Source organism: Melozone crissalis, unplaced genomic scaffold (assembly GCF_028551555.1).
Source record: "Melozone crissalis strain CALT ecotype California unplaced genomic scaffold, PUWL_Pcris_2 ptg000009l_1, whole genome shotgun sequence".
NCBI lineage: Eukaryota > Metazoa > Chordata > Aves > Passeriformes > Passerellidae > Melozone > Melozone crissalis.
The window spans coordinates 19709211-19728188 of record NW_026535787.1 but is presented as its reverse complement, the minus strand read 5'-3'; the positions used below and the strand labels follow the sequence as shown (position 1 = coordinate 19728188).

General features: G+C 41.4%; 2 protein-coding genes across 2 annotated transcripts in view; one reads left to right on the top strand and one right to left on the bottom strand.

The window, feature by feature from the left end:
- Positions 1-5198, top strand: part of MYH15 (myosin heavy chain 15) — a 63367-nt gene extending 58169 nt beyond the window's left edge. Inside the window, exons 39-44 of the mRNA XM_054270251.1 lie at positions 73-198; positions 585-755; positions 1253-1357; positions 2594-2689; positions 3201-3338; positions 5118-5198. Coding sequence (XP_054126226.1) covers positions 73-198; positions 585-755; positions 1253-1357; positions 2594-2689; positions 3201-3338; positions 5118-5135 — 654 coding nt within the window. The 3' untranslated portion in view covers positions 5136-5198. The remainder of the gene's footprint in view (positions 1-72; positions 199-584; positions 756-1252; positions 1358-2593; positions 2690-3200; positions 3339-5117) is intronic.
- A 1709-nt stretch (positions 5199-6907) lies between these two features.
- Positions 6908-18929, bottom strand: HHLA2 (HERV-H LTR-associating 2). The gene is made up of 7 exons (XM_054270259.1): positions 18813-18929; positions 14918-15013; positions 13492-13812; positions 12788-13048; positions 10693-10983; positions 8612-8706; positions 6908-7732 (listed from the first exon to the last, which is right to left on the bottom strand). Exons 2-7 carry the CDS (start codon positions 14979-14981, stop codon positions 7706-7708), a joined length of 1059 nt encoding a protein of 352 aa, XP_054126234.1. The 5' UTR covers positions 14982-15013; positions 18813-18929; the 3' UTR covers positions 6908-7705.
- Between the last annotated feature and the right edge of the window lie 49 nt (positions 18930-18978).

Genomic DNA, 18978 nt, shown 5'->3' with positions numbered 1-18978 from the left:
TTTAGAGGAATTGTCTCTAATCATCAATTTTCCTCCTTTTCCACTATTCATTTGGGGAAAACTTAATAAAAGAACACAAGCCTGATCAATCAAAAGAAGAAGCTGGAGGGTGACATTTCCCAGATGCAGAATGAAGTGGAAGAATCACTCCAGGAGTGCCGGAATGCAGAAGAAAAAGCCAAGAAAGCAATCACAGATGTAAGTAGGCTGGTTCTCTGCTCACTTCTTTTCATACCACAGCATCTAAGGACACTGTAGTGTAGTGAATGTCACAGGCTTACTTGTAGGCATGGTAAACAAGAACCCCAGTGGTAAAGCACAGGGATAAAGAAAACAAGAAAGAGGGAGAGGTGGAATCTTAAATAAAGCGTTAGAACAGAGAGGGGGGAAAAGGACTCCAAGGTTTTTCTATCCTTCCATTTTCTCTGTCCAGGCAAGGTATGCACACAGAAAGTATTCTGTGGAGCTTTGGCTAGAGTGAATAATCCAAATAAGGGATAGCTCAGGACTGATCTTCCACCATTTATTCTAAATCATAACGCAACAGCATACAGGATTTCCTGTAAAATGCAGTTGTTTTCCAGGCAGCAATGATGGCTGAGGAGCTCAAAAAGGAGCAGGATACTAGTGCTCATTTAGAGAGAATGAAGAAGAACATGGAGCAAACCATTAAAGACCTGCAGAAGCGACTGGATGAAGCAGAACAAATAGCTCTGAAAGGTGGCAAGAAGCAGATCCAAAAACTGGAATCCAGAGTAAGTTTGTGCTCCAACTTCAGACCACTGCCTTCTGCTTACAGAATTTGCACCACATCGGTAGCCTAGTGCTGCCTGATAAATTCACAGAGGCCGAGAAGGGGTAGTATGGACACTTTCCTCTGTTTCACAAAATGCAGGTGAGCAGTTCTTGGAGACATGCTTCCCCTTCATTATCCAGCTATGAGCTGCTGACCAGCAGATAAACAAAGCCCTTGATTAAAAAATAATTAAAAGCCCCAGCACTTAAAAACAGCAAAAGTGTCTCTCAATGCTTGCTTTGGTTAAACATTTTTGGTCTTTTCACATGTCTGCACCTCTGACTGATGGTGCAGCTGGAATACTTTTATGAAAAAACAGAGTGCAAAGGTGACATTTTGATCACTTCCTGAAATTTGACTCTATGGAGATACCTAGCATTTCTTGAACTGTGAACCAAATTATGTACTGCTTTACATATATGTAGCATAATGACAAGGGATTTTCCTTTTTTGCAGGTTCGTGAGCTGGAGAATGAACTTGAGGCTGAACTCCGCCGCAATTCAGATGCCCAAAAAGGAGCCCGCAAGTTCGAGAGACGCATAAAGGAGCTGACTTACCAGGTATGCAGTAACCACCGGGCAACTGGCAAGACACATCACTAATAGCCTCAGGGTTACAGTAAAGGAGGATGGATGGCCTTAGTCAGAGCTTTCTGATTGCTGGAAGCTTTAGACACAGGAGGAATATCTCCCTACGGCTTCCATCACAGAATGCTTTGGGTTGGAAGGGACCTTGGAAATCATCTCATTCCAATGCCCTGCCATGTGCAGGGACACCTTCCACTACACCAGGCTGCTCTGAGCCCCATCCAACCTGGCCTTGAACACTTCCAGGCATGGAGCATCCACAGCTTCTCTGGGCATCCTGTGCCGTGATCATCATCCTCTTGCCTGATTTGCAGTAACTGATGTTAGAAAGCGTCTGTTGCTGGGATTTGGACATTTTTAGCACAGTATTAATATGGAACAGGCTTCAATGTAGACTGTTTACAATGCAAGGGAAGAAAGAGCCCAGCTCCCTCTCAGCTGTCCTGCTGTTGCTAAAAGGAGCCAGAAGGACTCAGTGGCTCTAATGCCCTGCTCAGCGTAGGGTTGCTGAGTCCTAGGCCTCTATTACTGAGCAGCAGGGTCTAGTCTTGAGCCTCCTGCAGGCTTGCTAACAGCTGCTCATGCTGCTTGGCCTTCAAAAAAGGCCTGCAGCACAGAGCACTTACCCTTTTTCTTTGAACAGTGTTAAGAAGATAAACCCATCCATCTGCCTTAGGAGATTATTTAGCCTCCTACCTGTTGTTTTACTTTGACTTTTGTATCAGCTGAAGGTTGTTTTCTTTAATGCAGTACACAGGCAGAATTAGCTGGTCCCTCAGCTTGTGGAGCATGACAGCTTTTTTAACCAGAAATGCCTGCGAATCAAACTTCAAATTATGCAAATTACACAGTTCTAGGCTCTCCCGTATCTGCTTCAATATATAATGACATGCTTTATAATGACAAGCATGCTCCTCACCCCCGAGCAAGGAACTCTGCCTGTGTGTATCTGCACACCTCTAAAAGTGTGTGCACATATATATCTTTATATACATTTATATAAAATGTATATACATCTATACATGGGAAGGGTAGTCTCAGTTTTCACCCCTACACACACATCTTCAATGATGATGCAGAAATTTGGACATGGCTAGTTTGTGCTTTGAGCTATAAGTTTCTAAAATATGGCATCCATAATTATTGTATTGTGGTAGATGCTTTAAGCCTTTTTACACTATCAACACAATTAATGGTGTTTTGATACAGTCAGAAGAAGATAAGAAGAATCTTGCCAGGATGCAGGATCTGATAGACAAGCTACAATTAAAAGTGAAGAGTTACAAGCACCAAGCAGAGGAAGCTGTAAGTAAATATCTGGACCTTTTTACCTCTGAGAGATGTATTGTTCTAAACCTACAATGTTTTATCCATAGAAATTTCTAGTACAAAGACACATTTTGTGCCCATAAATAATTGTTTTCATATCTATATAAGCCCTGCATATAAAACTGTATTTGTATTATATATAAAGTAAAATATATAGCGTATGTGTTGATTATATTTAAGAAAAAGTATTCCATTTTATCCTAAGATTGCAGTATAATTTGCAAGAGAAGGGGAGGAAGGGAATAAACAGCCCTCAGCCCCTCCTAGCCCCTCAGAAGACACATTGAGAGCCTCTTAGTTCACTTAACGTGGAAAATGCCACTAGAAATACCAACTCTGTAAAACAACAATCTCAGTTCTGCAGGAGGCAAGTGGTGCCCATGCAGCTGTTACCTACTCATGCTGAGCACTTTCCATCCCACTTGAAATTAAAAGCTTTGTTTCATGTGGACAGGAGGAAATCAGCTGCACTCTTTTTTCTCAACAGGAAGCTCAAGCCAATCTGTACCTCTCGAAGTACAGAAAACAGCAACATGATCTGGATGATGCTGAAGAAAGGGCTGAAATAGCTGAATCTCAAGTTAATAAGCTGAGGAGCAAGTCAAGAGACATTGGCATGAAAAAGGTATGGTCATATGTATGGGGTAGATGTGAGTGTTTAACAGACAAGAGTGGGTCCTCTGTATCTCTTACATCTCTGAAAGTCGTGTAGACAAGGATAAATTCTTGGGTTTCTACATTTGTTTTGTTTCGCTCTGCCCTTTATTTTAATATTAACTTAACCCTGTAGGACAGCAATCTGACCCTTACACAAAATATATTTTCTGTATTTTTGTTGTCATTTAACCTCTGTTCTCAGCAGCAGAAGCAGAATTGGTGGTTTGGTGGGTTTGTTTTGGGTTTTGGGGTTTCTTTTTGCAAGGGATATTAAAAGACTCCACCTTTTTCTTTCCCTGATGATGGAAATTTCTATGTATGTAATAGAGCCTGGGTATTACACATTAGATATTTTAACACTGCTCTTTCAATGAACTTTTATTGATTGGAAGAGCTGGATGAAAAGAAAAGAAAATATTGGTGATTAGACACTTAGGTGCTGGGAAGTAATTTGTGATTAGAAATATATTTGTGGTGTTTTGCACTTGAACTGAATGGTAGCAGAATGTTAATGAAACTAGAAGGCACTTAAGAGCTTAGTCTGGAACTGAAAGCAAACTTAACTATGGTTGCCTTGTGGCAAACAGGGCAAAGAAGAGTGAGGTTGTTACTTTTAGGAATGATAGAAAGAGGAGCTGGGTCATTGCTAAATCTATTTCATTTGCAAGTTTAACAAACTTCCATGCTCAACATCACATATGTTTTATGGAGTTGATAGCTCCCAAGCTAAGAAAGGGAAAAATGCCTTTACACTCTTAATTTCTGCTTTTGTATTGGCCTAATGAAATTACCTTTGACGCATATAAATTACTGCTGCTCCACCATCCAGGGCAAAGACACATTAAACTACCTGAATATCTGGTTCATCACACATTTATGTACAATGGAAGCAGTACTGCAATGGAATCTCAAAAGATTTGCAGCTTTTAAGGATAAAAAATTTCCACAGATTTTTCTAAATTATTCTATCCCTACAGAAAAAAAAATAAATCAAAACCACTATAAACTCATTTAAAGATTCACAAAGCCATGGCATCAAATAAACACTGTACACCATGAGAATAATTTCTTTTTTAAAATACTGTTAAGGTTGCTGTTTATTTCCTGGACCTTACTGGTACCCTCTTTCTGCTTCAAAAATGCAGAAGTCACAGAAAAGTGGATGCCTGTTTTCACTAGTCAGATGCTGTTTGCCAACACCAACTGCAGCTCTGGCAATGGAGCAGTGTTGCCAAAAGATGAGCTCAGTGGTGCACGCAGTGGTGGCAGCTCCACAAGAAGGGTCTTGTGGCAGCGACTGTAGGAGCTGCCAGGAAACACATTCAGGTGGAGACTGTTGTCCCAAAAATCACAACATCTCCTCTGGGGAGAGAAGGGCACTGCAGAGACTACTTTAATCCTGCAGCATTAGAAATACTTTGTCTACCGCTACGAGTACCCATTTCCTGGATACTCTGGGGAGTGTGTGTCATTCAGAGCACTATCATCAATTAAAAAAGGGTTGTAGAAGTCCTTTGCCATCAAAAGGATCTATATAATCTAGAACAAGGACAGGATACCTGCATTGTTAGCTGGAATAAGATGGCAAATGTTGGCCAGACTGCTGCTAGTCTATTTCAGATACAAACTGGTAATACCAGGGAACAGAAGCATTAGTGCAGCTTTTGTCACTTACTTGTGAACTTACACTAAAACCTCTTGACATTTCTATTTTTAACAGTTGCATACTATCTCAATTGCCTTTCAGGTTCATGAAGAGGAATAAAAAAGTCCAAGCTGACAAATATGAGAGAAAATACTTGACATAATCAGGCACAACTGAAAGCAGATGTAGAAAAAATAAGCACTTACAGAAATAAACATCAAGTGAAAATCCAAATAGACTGCATAGCATATTTCATTCGTTTATTTGTGTTTTTATTTTGCCAAGCCTTAGGGATCAATAGAAGATTGCATCTCGCCAACAGCCGACTTCATTATGTTGGAACAAATCCTAATTGGCAGATCTCTGACAAAATCAAAACTAAGGGCAAATCCAGTCATGCTGCACAGCCTCATGTATTTCATATGCAGATTGTTAAAGCAACTGTCCTGCTTTATGAACAGTACTTCTCCCTTCACTCTCCCAAACCACACTGCCACCCTCTTGCTCCCCCTCCCCTTCCTACTCCTGGAATGGACTTGGGAGTTGAAAGCACAAAAGGTGAAAAACCACGGGCCAAGAACAATTTCCTGGAAACAGCAATGAGATAAGAAAATTAATAGTAACAGCAACAATATTAATTTTTAAAAAGTATAAAAAAGAGAGGGCGATGCACATGCAGAAATGCTCACCCTGGACCCCTCCTTGAAGGAACCTGCACAGACAGTCCCTCTCCCCACCCCCACCCCCAATGAAGTGGGGTGGCATCAAATAACATTAGGGTTCTGGTCATGTCCCCTCATGGCTATTGCAAAAAAATAGCCCTGTCCTGGCTGGAACCAGGACAGCAGCACAGATTAAACCTGTGGAAGGGAGAGCCCTTAAAGATGGGAAAACCCAGCTTCCATTTGTCCTGCGTGTAGGACCCTGAGTTTTGGAGAAGAGAAAGTAAAGATTTCCATATGAACAGTCAATTTGTAAGTTTCTACTACCACCAGTCAAGGGACTTCTCTTTGCCAGCTGCATGACAGGCACAGGAGATGGTGTCAAGGGACACCTCCCTGTGGCTCAGGAATAAAGAACTCTTTTCAATCTTGCCTTTAAACAGGGAACTGGTCCATGGCGGTTTAACACCAGACAGAAAATTAAACTCCAAATAAGCCACTCCCCTTCCCCCCACCCCCTTCTGGCAAGAGAGAGACAAAGCAAGGACTTTGGGTTGAGATAATTTACTGAAAGTAAAGAGGAACAATGTTAATAACAAAAGTATACAAGAAGAGATGCTTTACCCATACAAACGTGTTCACCACCTTAACTTAGTTCCATATGGCTACTGGGACAAAGACAAGATGGCGGACACTTCCCACAGGTCGTGTCCATGCGGTCCCCTGGGACAGGAACAAGATGGCAGCCATTCCAGTGCTGCTGGCTCCACGTGTTTTTCCAGACTAGGACAAGGTGGCAACCCTTCCCACACAACATGTGGCCCCCAGGACAAAAGCAGGTGGGGGAGGCTCCCACATTTCCTATCCCTGAGCCCAAGACAATGTTGAACAATGACAGATAAACCCCCAGAAGCTGGATCGTCCATGTCACACGGTTCATTTTCCAGACCGCTTTGCTAGGCTGTGTTTGGCAGCATTCAGCTTCTCACACCTCAGTCTGCCACTGTTTGGTTCCCCACAGCTGCTCCCACTCGGACACTTCTCTGCTCTCCCCACCACTGCCAGCCCAGCATGCTCTGCTGGGCTTGGACTTGCCACTGCTGACAGCAGACATGGTCTTTACTTTAAAATAAAATACTAGATGAAATAAAAACCAGTAAGCTCTCTTTTCCTCACCCTAAAAAAAACCGCACCAAAACTCAAAATTTAGGGATTTCTTCTTCTCTGGAAACTTCTTTGTCCCTTTAGGACATCCAATTTTGCATGCTGACTTGTCACAGAACAAGTGGGAGCTTCACAGAAGCCCTGCCTTAGCCTCAGATTTTTGGCAACAGCTTAAATTTAAGAAATCATTCTAGCCCACAGCTTCTAAGAATGGCAGATCAGGTCTATTTATAAAATGAGTTATTTATTGAAAAGATAGGAGGTAACACATAAAAGGTCTTAACCTGAGTTAATTCTGACACAGTATAAAACAAAAGAACTACCAGTAGATTACATAAAACAGTACATGATATCAAGCTACCTATATTAAAACTAGCAAAAGAAATAGTCAGCCTCCAGAGGAAGCAAAGCAGGTGTCCCTGCTCTGAGGAGAAACTCCATGTTTCTAGGAAAATGTGCAGAATATTTCTGCTTTGCGACAGTTTTATATAAATTATATAGTTTGTAAAGGCAGGTGCCTGTCAGTCAGAATTCCAGTTTGTCTTTCCAGGTGGTAATCCCATGGTGCCAAAATAACTCACTAAAAGACAGCTCTGTCTGGTTTGAGTTAGTTCACCAGTTAAAAAGCAACAGATAAGCTCATGTGGGGGGTGAGATGCCCTGCTCCATGACTTTTCACATACAAGTGTCCATTGACTTTTTTTCCTCCCCATTTGTCTGCTATTGTTGCTCAGAAAATCACATTTCCATGTGGCTCTTACAGTAACTCAAAGGGGAAGGTGGAGGAACTCGTTGTTCTTTTCATCACCAGTCTCAGTAGTATCTGTGCGCAGAGAGATATTTTCTTCCTGTATGTCAAGGTCTCTATATGATTCCTCTGTTCTTTTTTTTCTAGACAAAATAAAAATACTTATAAGAACTACTGATGTGTAAAATTAATCCTCTAGTGGGGGAACAAGAATAAGACACGCTCACCATAAAGATAAGTCAGCATTTTCTATTTTAGTTTCATCTGAGTAAAATAAGCATGCACACAACAGTGCAGAAACATTCCTGGTTTTTCCATCTAGCCCTCCATCAATGTAACCAGAGCTGAATTAACCTGTCAACTGTTCCACTTCCTCTGATTATGATATGTTTGACAGCCCAATAGGTCCCAAGATAACTTAATCTTGCTTAAATTGTTTAGACAACTGCATCTCAAAGTATATTATAATCTCTAAAGCATGCTACAACTGTTTAATAATTAGCATGCAAGAGAATCTCTGCGTAGAGAGAAAAATTAAAAAAGACTGAGGCATAATAATTTCAGTTTTCTTTCTAATGTGTTTTTGCTGTACCTCATGGTACCCATAAAATGCCTCCTGAAGCTTACCCAATTCAGATTGTGACAAAATCTTCAGACAAACATTCGAGGTCTGGATTTAGGTACTTCCCTTCAATTTGAGTTGGGGGTCCATTTTGAGGAGGTGGTCAATGGATTTCAATCTCCCACTACCAGAATTACCTTTCCCCACTTGCTGCTCAGTTCTTTGGACTTTACTCCTGGTGCCCCTTGTCCAGACAGCCCGTTCACATTGGGATTGTCTTCCCTTTTCTTGAAGCAGAAGATCAGCATAGCAAACAATGCAGTTGTTTAATCACAGCTGTCTAGCTACTGATTATCAATTTTTTTAAAGTTCCAAAGTCTGGTTCAACCCTTATTCAAATCTTGAGGGGCTTGGTATCAACAGTATCTTAAAAAATAAGTACTCTAATGATTGTACATACCTTGAGACAGCAAAGTACCGCTGCTATTGTCACTGCTATTGCCACCACAGCACAAAGCACTCCTAGCACAATTTTCCCAGTGTTACCTGAATTTTCTTTAAAAACACAAGCACAAAAAAGAAGGGCTTACTATTCAATAAATGTATCAAAGCTATGATTTTTTTCTTATTTATAATCTAAAAGGTATGATTTAGGGAGAAGGAAACATTCCAAGGAAACTCAGATAAGGACAACAATGTTCAAGTTACTTGACTCATAGTGTAAGACTTTGAAGTGGTACTTTACTGACTTAAGTGTGACTAGCTGAAAGCAGATTATTTTACTTAATTGTGCGGATAGCAATTCCATGTGTGCTCATGGGATAGGATTTGACAACTTCCCATTTAAAACCAATCAATTGCCCAGGGTGCTGGGCACTGTCTCCAGGTACAGTGCTCAGTGCCATTAGCACTACTGATTTACAGTAGAGGAGCTCTGTAAATGTTATCCAGCCTGGATCATAAATTTCATGACTCCTGCTGCAAAATCTTTGCAACTTTAATCTGAAACATTGCCCTGCTCCATAGTGCAACCATGCAATCCAGGTGTACACAAGAAATCCTGAGATGAGTGAGTGATAACCATGGATTCCACAGGAAATCAAAGCCCACCTAGAAGAAACCTCTGCACAGCACCAAACTGTCAAAAGAACTGTATGGCTCTTCTACCTCAGGTTGTCTTTCCCCTACTGTGTCTTGTCCAAAGAATTTGAAAAATTGTGCATTCCTCTGGAAACTTCCTATGGATGTCTGGAAAACAGCTGAAAAATAAGAACTGCTAAAACAGCATTTAATCTAGTCATTGCCTTTAGCTTGACTCTGTAACCACATGCAGACCTATGTTTACATCTTGTAAATTCCTTTAGAAGAGCAGCTTTAAGCTGCAACCCTTCTTTATGCAGGAGAGATGACTGTAAATCTCTTTTTTCCCCTCAAAAGCCTTCTTTCCAGTGGCCCTTGGAAACCCTTCTGATTGCTCAGCAGCTGCTGTGCTATGGCTGCTATCCAACATGGACAGCCCATTCCCTACTGTCTCCAGCCACTTATCTGCTTTCAGGCTGTGTTGAAAGCCACAAAGGTACTCATCTGCAGTTATTATCACTTATTCTACCCCCTTTTCTGTTGTCTCTATTTTTCATGTCTTATTTGCTTGGCTTGCTTCAAGTTCTCTTCTTTGTTTAGAAGAGGTGTCCTCTATTAGTTCTCAATCTTTTTGGTGATTGTATGTAATTGTGTGAAATGTCTGTGTGCTACTGTTGTACGTGCTACTGACAATGAAATAACTGTAAGTAAGATTTCACAGCTGGGAATTTACTATAGCTCATAAAAACACAGGCATGCATTTAAACATATATATCCCCAGGCCTAAAAAAGGCCTGCTGTGTAGAATTAAAGCTTTGAAAATAACAACTGTGTGTTCTCAACAAGCTTTCTTCTGCAGCCAAACTTATACCACAAGCTTTGGGCTTCCCATCATCTCTCTGCTACATTTAAAACTATGTTTGCTGTCAGCAGAGCGTTTAGGACAGAACTCTGAGAGCCCTGCTGTGTTCCCAGCTATGAGAGCAGTTGGTGGCAACTGAAGGCAGACATTGATTTTGTAACCTTTGCCACAATAAGCTGCTGACTGAAAAAAATAAACTTCTAGTCTTTAAATAAACACATCGTTGGTAACTTTCTTTTTTCTGAGCCAACAAAAATAAAACATCTCTCTTCCACCCAACTGTACCAGTCACACCAAATTACACAAAAATAAGTGCATGTTGCATCAGCATAGCAAGAGCTGGCAAACAACTGTCACTGCTGTCCCACTACATTCTCACCCAATTAATGTAATGAAGGCTGAATTCATTCACAAAGAAAAGCATCTTCCAGTGGTGCCAATGTCCCTCCTCAAGGGGTATATTCTGAACTCTAGAGCTGTTTCCATGACTAGTTTTTAACTCATTGTTGTAGTATTGATTCTTTTTATGTAATGATTATTTTTGAGATTGGTCCTCATCCTGGTCCTCATCCTCTGAAATGGAAGGAGTGGCAACTTACCGACATGCAAAGCTGTCACAGCAAGTTTTGTGTAGAGAGGTGTTGAAATATTACACAGATATTCTCCACTGTCGCCTGCAGTAAGATGATCCAGCCTCAGCGAAAAGTCACTTTCGTTAAGCTGGACTCGAGGCTGGTGAGAGTGAGATGTGCCATTGAAGGAGGCCAGGACTGAGGTCACTGCATTTCTGTGCAATGTCCAAACAACACTGAAACCGTCAGTGCTTGCAGTGTCAAGGCCGTGTTCACAAGGAATTACGGTGCTCTCTCCTTCCACCTTGGGCAGGTGGTCTGAAACAGACAAAGAGCTCTCTGCACTTTTTTTGGAAAATACTGTGAAGGTTATTTAGACATTCTCTGATTTTTTTCTTAGGTTTGATACTACCATGAGCAAATACAAAAACATATTTCACTACTTTGATATTGCATTCAAATATCACAGTACGCTTCTAGAAGCAGAAGCATGTGAAGATTTTAAAAACACACGTATCTTACACAAAAATCTAATTGGTATTGGCAATATTTATGAATATCCTTTTTTTAAAAATTGACTATTTTTCCTCTAATTGAGGGGCTCATTAATAGAAGTGATTCAGTCTAGTCTGTGTAAAACAGCAGGAAATTCCACACGCTGGGAGCAGAGAGAAAATGGAACTGATCAGATAACTGCACACCTGAAGCAAAAGGATAAAACACAACATAATTTAACTAAAAGAATAAAAAGATTGTATGTAGTTAGAAATAACTTTCAGTTATGGTGAACTTAAGAACTTTACTTGTCCATGTTGAACATTTAACAATTAGTAAATAGCATTAAAAAAAACAGGAAAGGGAAGGAGAAGGCAGGTAAATGGAATTAACACCTAATATATAAAATACTAATACAAGACAAATTACCATCATAGCACAATTATGGATTTGACAGCAGGGATTTGACAGCAGTGGTGGCTGGCAGTCAGCTGGAGAGGAAGGTAATAGATAATTTTTGACATGGTATAACTACACTTGATTTCTGGGGGAGAGGGTTAATGAACAAAGGTGTGGGGCTGAAAAATCATGAAGACAAAAAAACCCAGAATTGTACCCCACACTGCTACTACAGAAACAAAAGGAGAACAGTTTGTTTTCAAAATGTTCTACTGAGGGGTTATATGGATGCAGGGAAATGCAAGTATGTGTGTAATGGAATGTACCTTTTTCTCTTGTGGATCAGGCATAGATAACAAAAGAGACACAGTGCACTTGGTAGCTACTAAGATGCCACACTTGCAGCCTTCCATATTGTAAGCAATTCCATGTAAATTAAAAACTGCACTCTTGTTCTGAAGCTTATGCAGTGGGTTAGGCACTGAGAGTGTCTGGATACACTTTAGGGGGTAATCTGGATAGTGGAAGCATCCATGCACATCTCACAAGAGAACTGCTCTTGCATTGCTCTTCCTTCAACTAAAAATATTCCCTAAGAAACTGGAAAGGTTGAAAACCACCAGTTATCGACTCAAAGTGAATTTCCAATGAAATTCAGGAGGAAGACAAAGCAGAGTTGAAATGTCATAGTCCTGCTTTTCCTTAACTAAAACAAACGGGCTGCTGTTCACTAAATTGCAAACTGTTTGCTGCTCCCCATGCACCCAGCACTCAGAATGGTACTTAAGGATGCATGTGAAGAGAAGTACAATGAAAGGATCAAACAGATCATATGCAGCTAGAGCAGCAGGCTAACTTTCACCTCCCTCACAGAACCCACATATTCTCCAAGGTTTCCATGTATTTTGTCCAATGGGCAGAATTATTTTGTTGATAGAGGGTGAAGTTTGTTTATTAGGCACCTCTTAAAATGTGAAACTGATATAGTAGAGATGTTAAGAGTAAAAGTAACTTAGAGAAAGGTGAGCTAGCCCCTTTCATTCCTACTTCTTGGAAGCAACTGGTAATGCTGCCTTGTAATCCTAACACATGCATTTCCAAGAGAAAGGTATATCCTTTTGCACTGTCCCATATCCATGTTGCCCCACTGCAGAAAGACTGTCTTTAGTTTGACTCTGAAGCTAGCTGTGAAATTCAGTAACAATGCTGAAAGAGATTTCATTCCTACCTTGCATCTTCCATTCAGCAGCCCACACTTCATGATCCAAATGAATATGACATTGGTAAGTATCTGTCACATTTATAATGTCCTTGTCACTTCTAAGAGAATAGAGAACTCCATTCCTAGTTTCCTCCCGATCTGTCTCCTGGATGTATGTACTGCCCTGTACCCAAGATATAGTTGGTGCTGGATAAGTGAGAAAAGCATAGCACTTCAGTCTCCTTTCTGTGTTTGTCTTTTGGTATTCCAGTGCATAAGAAGAAGGAGCTGTAGATGAAAAAATAATTTTAAAAACAAATCTTACTACTTACAAAATGGTTTTTAACTTGAAGTGATTACTCTTTTGAAATACCATTGGGGAGAATGAATATAGCTGAGAACAAAACTTCATCTGTGTTTGATTTCAGAAGAAAGCACAGCTACTTACAAGGCCAAGATATGTACAGTTCTGAGAAGCCACATTATGTGTACCGCATAATTAGCCCTTAGAAATCAATGTGCTGTAGGTTATGAAAACAAGTGCTGCACTAAAACTTTGCAATCCATGTTGCAATATTTCACCAGAGGAAAAAAACTGCTGCGTAACACCAGGCCCAAAAGGTGCTCTGCTGTGTTGGATGATTTTGATTCCATGGGAGAAACTCAAGGAAATCTGCTGGTCCATTCCATTTGCGGTGGTGTGATCCAAGGGTTTTTGATGCCTTACTGACCTTTAACTCGTAGTTGCACTTCCACTTCTGTTTGACGTTGTGCTGTTCCCACGTAGCAGGTGTAAGAGCCCTCGTCAGTCATGGTCAGGTTACTAAGTTTCAAGGAGGCATTTCCACTAGGGATGTTCTCATGGAAAAGGTGTGTTCTGAGTCTGTAATGTGGATCTTGTTCTCCCAGCTGATCCTTCTGCTGGTAGTAACTGTGCACATTTTTGTTCTCTTTGCTCCAGTGAATTACTTCATCATGCCCAGGTGGGAAACGACAAGGGAGGATGCAATCCTTGGAAAACAGTCCTGTTACTTCTTCCTGTTCTGTAAAACCTAAAGCCCATAAGTATAAATTACTAAGTTTAATCCAGTCTACAAGTATATTTCTGCACCGATTTATCCCTGACAAAAAAATGCTCTTGCAGGTGTGCCAACGTCTCTTTAATGACTTTTCTGCCACATGAGTCTCTTGGGACAGCAAGGGTGTCCATTCAGTTTAATCAGGATGATAACACAGAGCTCTGCTCGCTGAACTTCTAATCAGTTTATGTAGGAATCCCAAGTGAGCACCTACATACTCAAATCAGCACACTGCCACCTTACCACCTGAGCTCCAAATGTGTTCCCACACTTTGAACCACATCTTTTCCATCTCAGACTTTAAAAGCCTTTGGAGCTGCAGCTTCCTACATGTTCAAACATTCACAGTGCCATGCTGCAATGCCCCGTGTTACCAACCACCCTCACACAGTGCCAAGCAGTTGTACCATCACAGGGAAAAAGGACATGGCTCTGCAACTGATGGGAAGGACAGAACTTCCTGAAACAGCTTTGCCACCACAGACAGGATGAGGAAGCTCTGTCTCAGTCCCTTGAGATAATTAAGGTGTGCATTCCAAAAATTGACACAAGTGGTAGCATCTCATTTCTGTCAACATTTAAGTTAGGCCTTGCTAGCATACAAGAGAAATTTAAAATTAATCTTTCAAAAAACTGACTGCATTGACTTAGCATCATCACATTGACTTCTTGGCCAAGGTCAGACAAGCTGTTAGGCTGGTAGTGAGTGCCCAGGGGCAGCTGCCATCTCAGACATTTTGGTCCCATCTCTAGCTCACCTGGCAGAACAATCCAAATGACTTTTCCTTAGTCTTCTCAATGCCAAGTCAGCCAATTTGATGCAAAACATTTTCAGTCTGAACTGAAAAGCACTGCCTGCTGAACCAGTGGGGCAGAAACATCGGCAGGTAACAGTCTGGGGGCTCAATGGCCACAGCCATCCATGCAGCCACCTGACAAGCAGTCTTTGGCTTCAGAAGTGTTTTACATTACCCAAAATCGATTCTTTACCCTAATAAACAGTGTTTGAATTCACTAGCTCTTCTTAATAAAAATTTAAAATAATGGTCTTTTTTATTATTTTTCAGCTACAACCTACCCCAAAGTGTAGCACTGATGTGAAATACACAGATCGTGACAGCTGGTATGTTCTGTCCTTTCATTTTTCTTCATTGGTTCGTAGATTCAGGTCAAACTGGCAAAATAAAAGCAGGGGATAAAACCTGTTTAAATGCAGATAAAAGACATGTCCATATATAATTTCCTTTCTGCAGCTTGCAAAGGACTATAGGCCTTTGTATCATGCTTTTGTTTGATACAGATTTTTGACATTTAAGTCATTCATTACGGGATCCTACGCATTACATCGCAGTGGAGGCTCACTCATTACCTTGTAGCCCCTTGCAGATTGATGCTGTATTTTTAATAAATAGAAAGTGTTTACTATCAGTGTTGTTGCAGGGCTAGGGAATATTAATCTTCCTCATTCCTGAACAGGATACCAAAGAAAACTGGTCAAGTCAAATTTGCAAAAGTATGTAAGATATCCCTTGTCAAGCCTGATTTTCTTCACTTTTTAAAATATTTTTCTGATTACTGCAACATTTGACTTTCTGGGGTGGAAAATTTGATTGCATTTGCAAATACTGCAGATGTAGAGAACTTTTCACTCTTTTTACACTTTCAGAAACGTGTGCATGGAAATTTAGGGTAGGAATGCAAAGGAGGAGACTCTCTCATCACATCTTCTGTTTTGTCAGACAGCAATGAACTGGAACCTCTCATGTGTGACAGAAAAAGAATAACCTTACTGTAACTATTACCTGAGTGGAGGAAAATGCAGTCTTATCCTAAAATACAGCATACCCCAGTGGAGAAATTACCTCATGAATCAAGTAACTTGAAAAGTCTTCAATAGATTTTCCTAGTCCTTTTTTTTCTCCCCAAAAGGCAGCTATAGGTACCACTTCTAACTGGTTTAGCCAGGCTTGCTAGCCCGACCTGTTAGTATTCTGAATAATTTTGACTGGTGTCTAAGACTATATTTGTGGTGGACATGAATCCTAAAGATTTTTGAGTATTATTTCATTTGAAAAGGTAGTGTGCTTGTTTTATGTATTCTTACTATTCTTTTAGGAGAAAAAAACAGAACAAAACAAAAAAAAAACAGAGGCACCAAAACATTAAATCTGAGGCAGAAATAGATGCAATGGTAAAATAAACATATGATATATAATTTTGTTCCATGTCAGCAACAATTGCCAGTATCTACTTTCTCTACCCCTTGCACTGGCAAGTGGGGCACATCATGTTTTATTGGATTTTTTTGCTTATTTACCTACACTTCCAACTTCAAAAAGTTATACTGTTATATATAAAAGTTATATATCAAAAAGATATACTGTGCTTGATGTCTGAATTTCAGAAACTGCAATCAATGCTGTATTTCCCTCAGTGAGGGATCTGCCGTGTTTAATTGACATGCCACCCTTCACTGGCAGTGATGCTCTGAGAGTAACGTGGTTCCAGTGGTACCTCTGTGATGCCTTTGGGGGCTGCATGGACAGCGCACACTGACTCCCACCTTCTAGCTGTGCCCCATAACCTGCTCCAAAATACAACAGCTACAACTACTGAGCTGAAAAGTTTCATGTTCAGCACAAACTGTAGCTTTAGATCTTCCCATTAGAGAAAAATGTATGCTGGTCTGTAGAAGAGTATGAGTGTAGGTTCTGGCCAGTCTTTGCAGCAAGTTCTGGAGACTTACAGGGATAAAGTGTCTGTATGCTGACTGAACAAACATGCAACAAACAATGCCTGTTTGTCACAGACGTAAGTGGCACAACCAAGAAGTCATGCCCTAAGGCTTTGTAGTGAAATATCAATATGAAATAATGTATACAGACAGTGCACAAGTAGAATTAAGTTCACTGTAGTCAGGTTAGTTACTGATGGTCTAGTTTTCAGGAGAATTATTTCATACAGAATCACCACAGGCTCAACTGGAAAACAGCTCAGCCAGGGTTCCTGAGAGCAAGGCAAGGTGCTAAAATACTTTTCCAAAGACATACTGAACAGCTCAAATAATGGTAGGGGGAATGCTGCATTTGCTTTGGCCACTACAGGAAACAAACACATGCTTTCTCTTTCTTGGGTTAATCAGTGACCAAATGGTATCCAAGTATTTCCCCATTTTTGAACTCTGCAGTCAAGCTCAAACCTGATCAGGGCACTCCTGCAGCAAACAGCCACTGGGATTGGTGGCTGCCCAGTGTACTTTGTGACCTCTTTGAGAGCTGGTGTGCATATTGAAATATTCTCCTTTCAAATAAAATTTATTTATTTCTGAGTACAAAGGATTCTATTTATTCCTTTTCAATGCAACTTAACAAAAACACATTTCAAGCATATACACACACTTACAAGGACTGGGAAATACTACAAGATTTTCATTTTTACCAACAAGCGAACAAGAAAAACAAGCATGTAAAATTCTCAAAAAGACATGTTAATCACATACTGCTAAAATCTCCTGCCACAATGATACCAGCTTTCTAGAATTTCCTCACTGAATCTTCAGATGTCCCACAGTAAAACAGAGAAGTCGTTCTCTGCCTCCCCACAATGAAACCCTTACAACTTAAATGCTAACTCCATACTTCAGTTGTTGAGAAATACTCCGAATGGAAGAAAATTTCCACAGTCGGATCTCTCCCTGTTGATCTTTGCCGCTCTGCAGCTGCACTCTGACTCACCCGCATGGCTCAGAGCTCGAGAAACTAACACAGAAATTCGTGCAGTCCCCTTGAGGGAAGCAGCTGTTTTTACAGTGAGATCTACGATTCGACACACGCAAAGATTTCACACCCTCTATGTTCCCTTCTTTGGACTTAAAAAACATTTTCTCTTAACCATTTATTTTGCCTGGCAAACCCAAAGCACCTGCAAGCTCTAACAGGCTTACAGCAGCCACGATGCCGCTCCCAAGGCGCTCGGGGAGGCAGCGGCAGCGCCAATTCCCTCAGGGGCAGAGCGCAGGAACCCGGCACCGGGAGCCAGGTCACATCCCTCGGGCTCAGGAGATAAAGAACGTAAGGTAAAAGTAGTCATGACACCCTTCTCAAAAAGCTGGTCATCTGGAACAACAGGTAGGTGCCTAGGGCTGCCTAGGCTGCAGGGTTAGGCAATTATTTTCTAACAGTAATTTGCTAACAGTGACTTATTATCTCTGGACAATTCAAGGTTTGTCTGTGCCATCTGGTTTCCAGCAGAACAAAACGACTCAAGTATTTTCGGGAAGAGGGCTTACAAAAAACTCCAAACAAAATAAAGGGAGAAGTGGCAAGAAAGGGTGTGTCCCCGCAGACTTTGGTAGTGTTAGGAGTAGACAGGCGAGGTGTGTCTTGCATTCACTGAGTCATTTGGGTTGGAAAAGACCTCTGGGATCATCGAGTCCAACCTTTGACTGATGAAATTCTCAACTAGATCATGGCATTAAGTGACACGTCCAGTCGTTTCTTGTACACTTTCAGGGATGGTGAGGTACCTGGGCAGCTCATTGCAATGCTTGAAAACTCCTTCAGGGGGGAAATTCCTCCCAATATCCAATCTAAATGTCCGCTGGCACAGTTTGAGGGTGCGTCCTCTTGTCCTGTTACTAGATAACTGGGACAACAGACCGATCCCCCACCTGGCTACACTTCCTTTCAGGAAGTTGTAAAGACTGCTAAGGTCTTTCCTGAGCAACTCCTCATGGGAGCTGCACTTCACACTCTTTACCAGCTCCCTCTCCCTTCGCTGGACGCTCCAGCGCCTCAAAGTCTGTCCGTAGTGAGCAGTCCAGAGCTGGACACAGCATCCGAGGTGCTTCACCAATGCCAAGCACATTCCCGGGAGACAGAGCTTTCCAACCCGCTGCCTCCCCCGCCCCGCCCCAGGGCACGTCCAGCCGGGACCCGCAGCTAATGCCACAGCTCCTGGCTGCCCACACTCACTTTTCCGCACCTCCGGCAGAACACCGCACCTCAGCCCATGAGCTACCGCCGCTGCCCGCTCTGCACCTTGCCGGAGCGAGGCGTTCCGAAGTTTGTCTTCGGGAAGGGATAAAAGTTTAAAAGCTCACCAGCTCCGTCAAGTGCCCCAAGAGCTGAAAGGTTGCCC

Excerpts from the sequence above, each read along its gene's own strand:
- HHLA2 (XM_054270259.1), bottom strand. The coding sequence starts at position 14,981 with ATGAAAGGACAGAACATACCAGCTGTCACGATCTGTGTATTTCACATC. Across the intron at positions 10,984-12,787 it reads TGCTGAATGGAAGATGCAAG|ACCACCTGCCCAAGGTGGAA; the intron begins GTAGGAATGAAA and ends TGTCTGTTTCAG. Across the intron at positions 8,707-10,692 it reads TGTGACAGCTTTGCATGTCG|AAAATTCAGGTAACACTGGG; the intron begins GTAAGTTGCCAC and ends GTGTTTTTAAAG.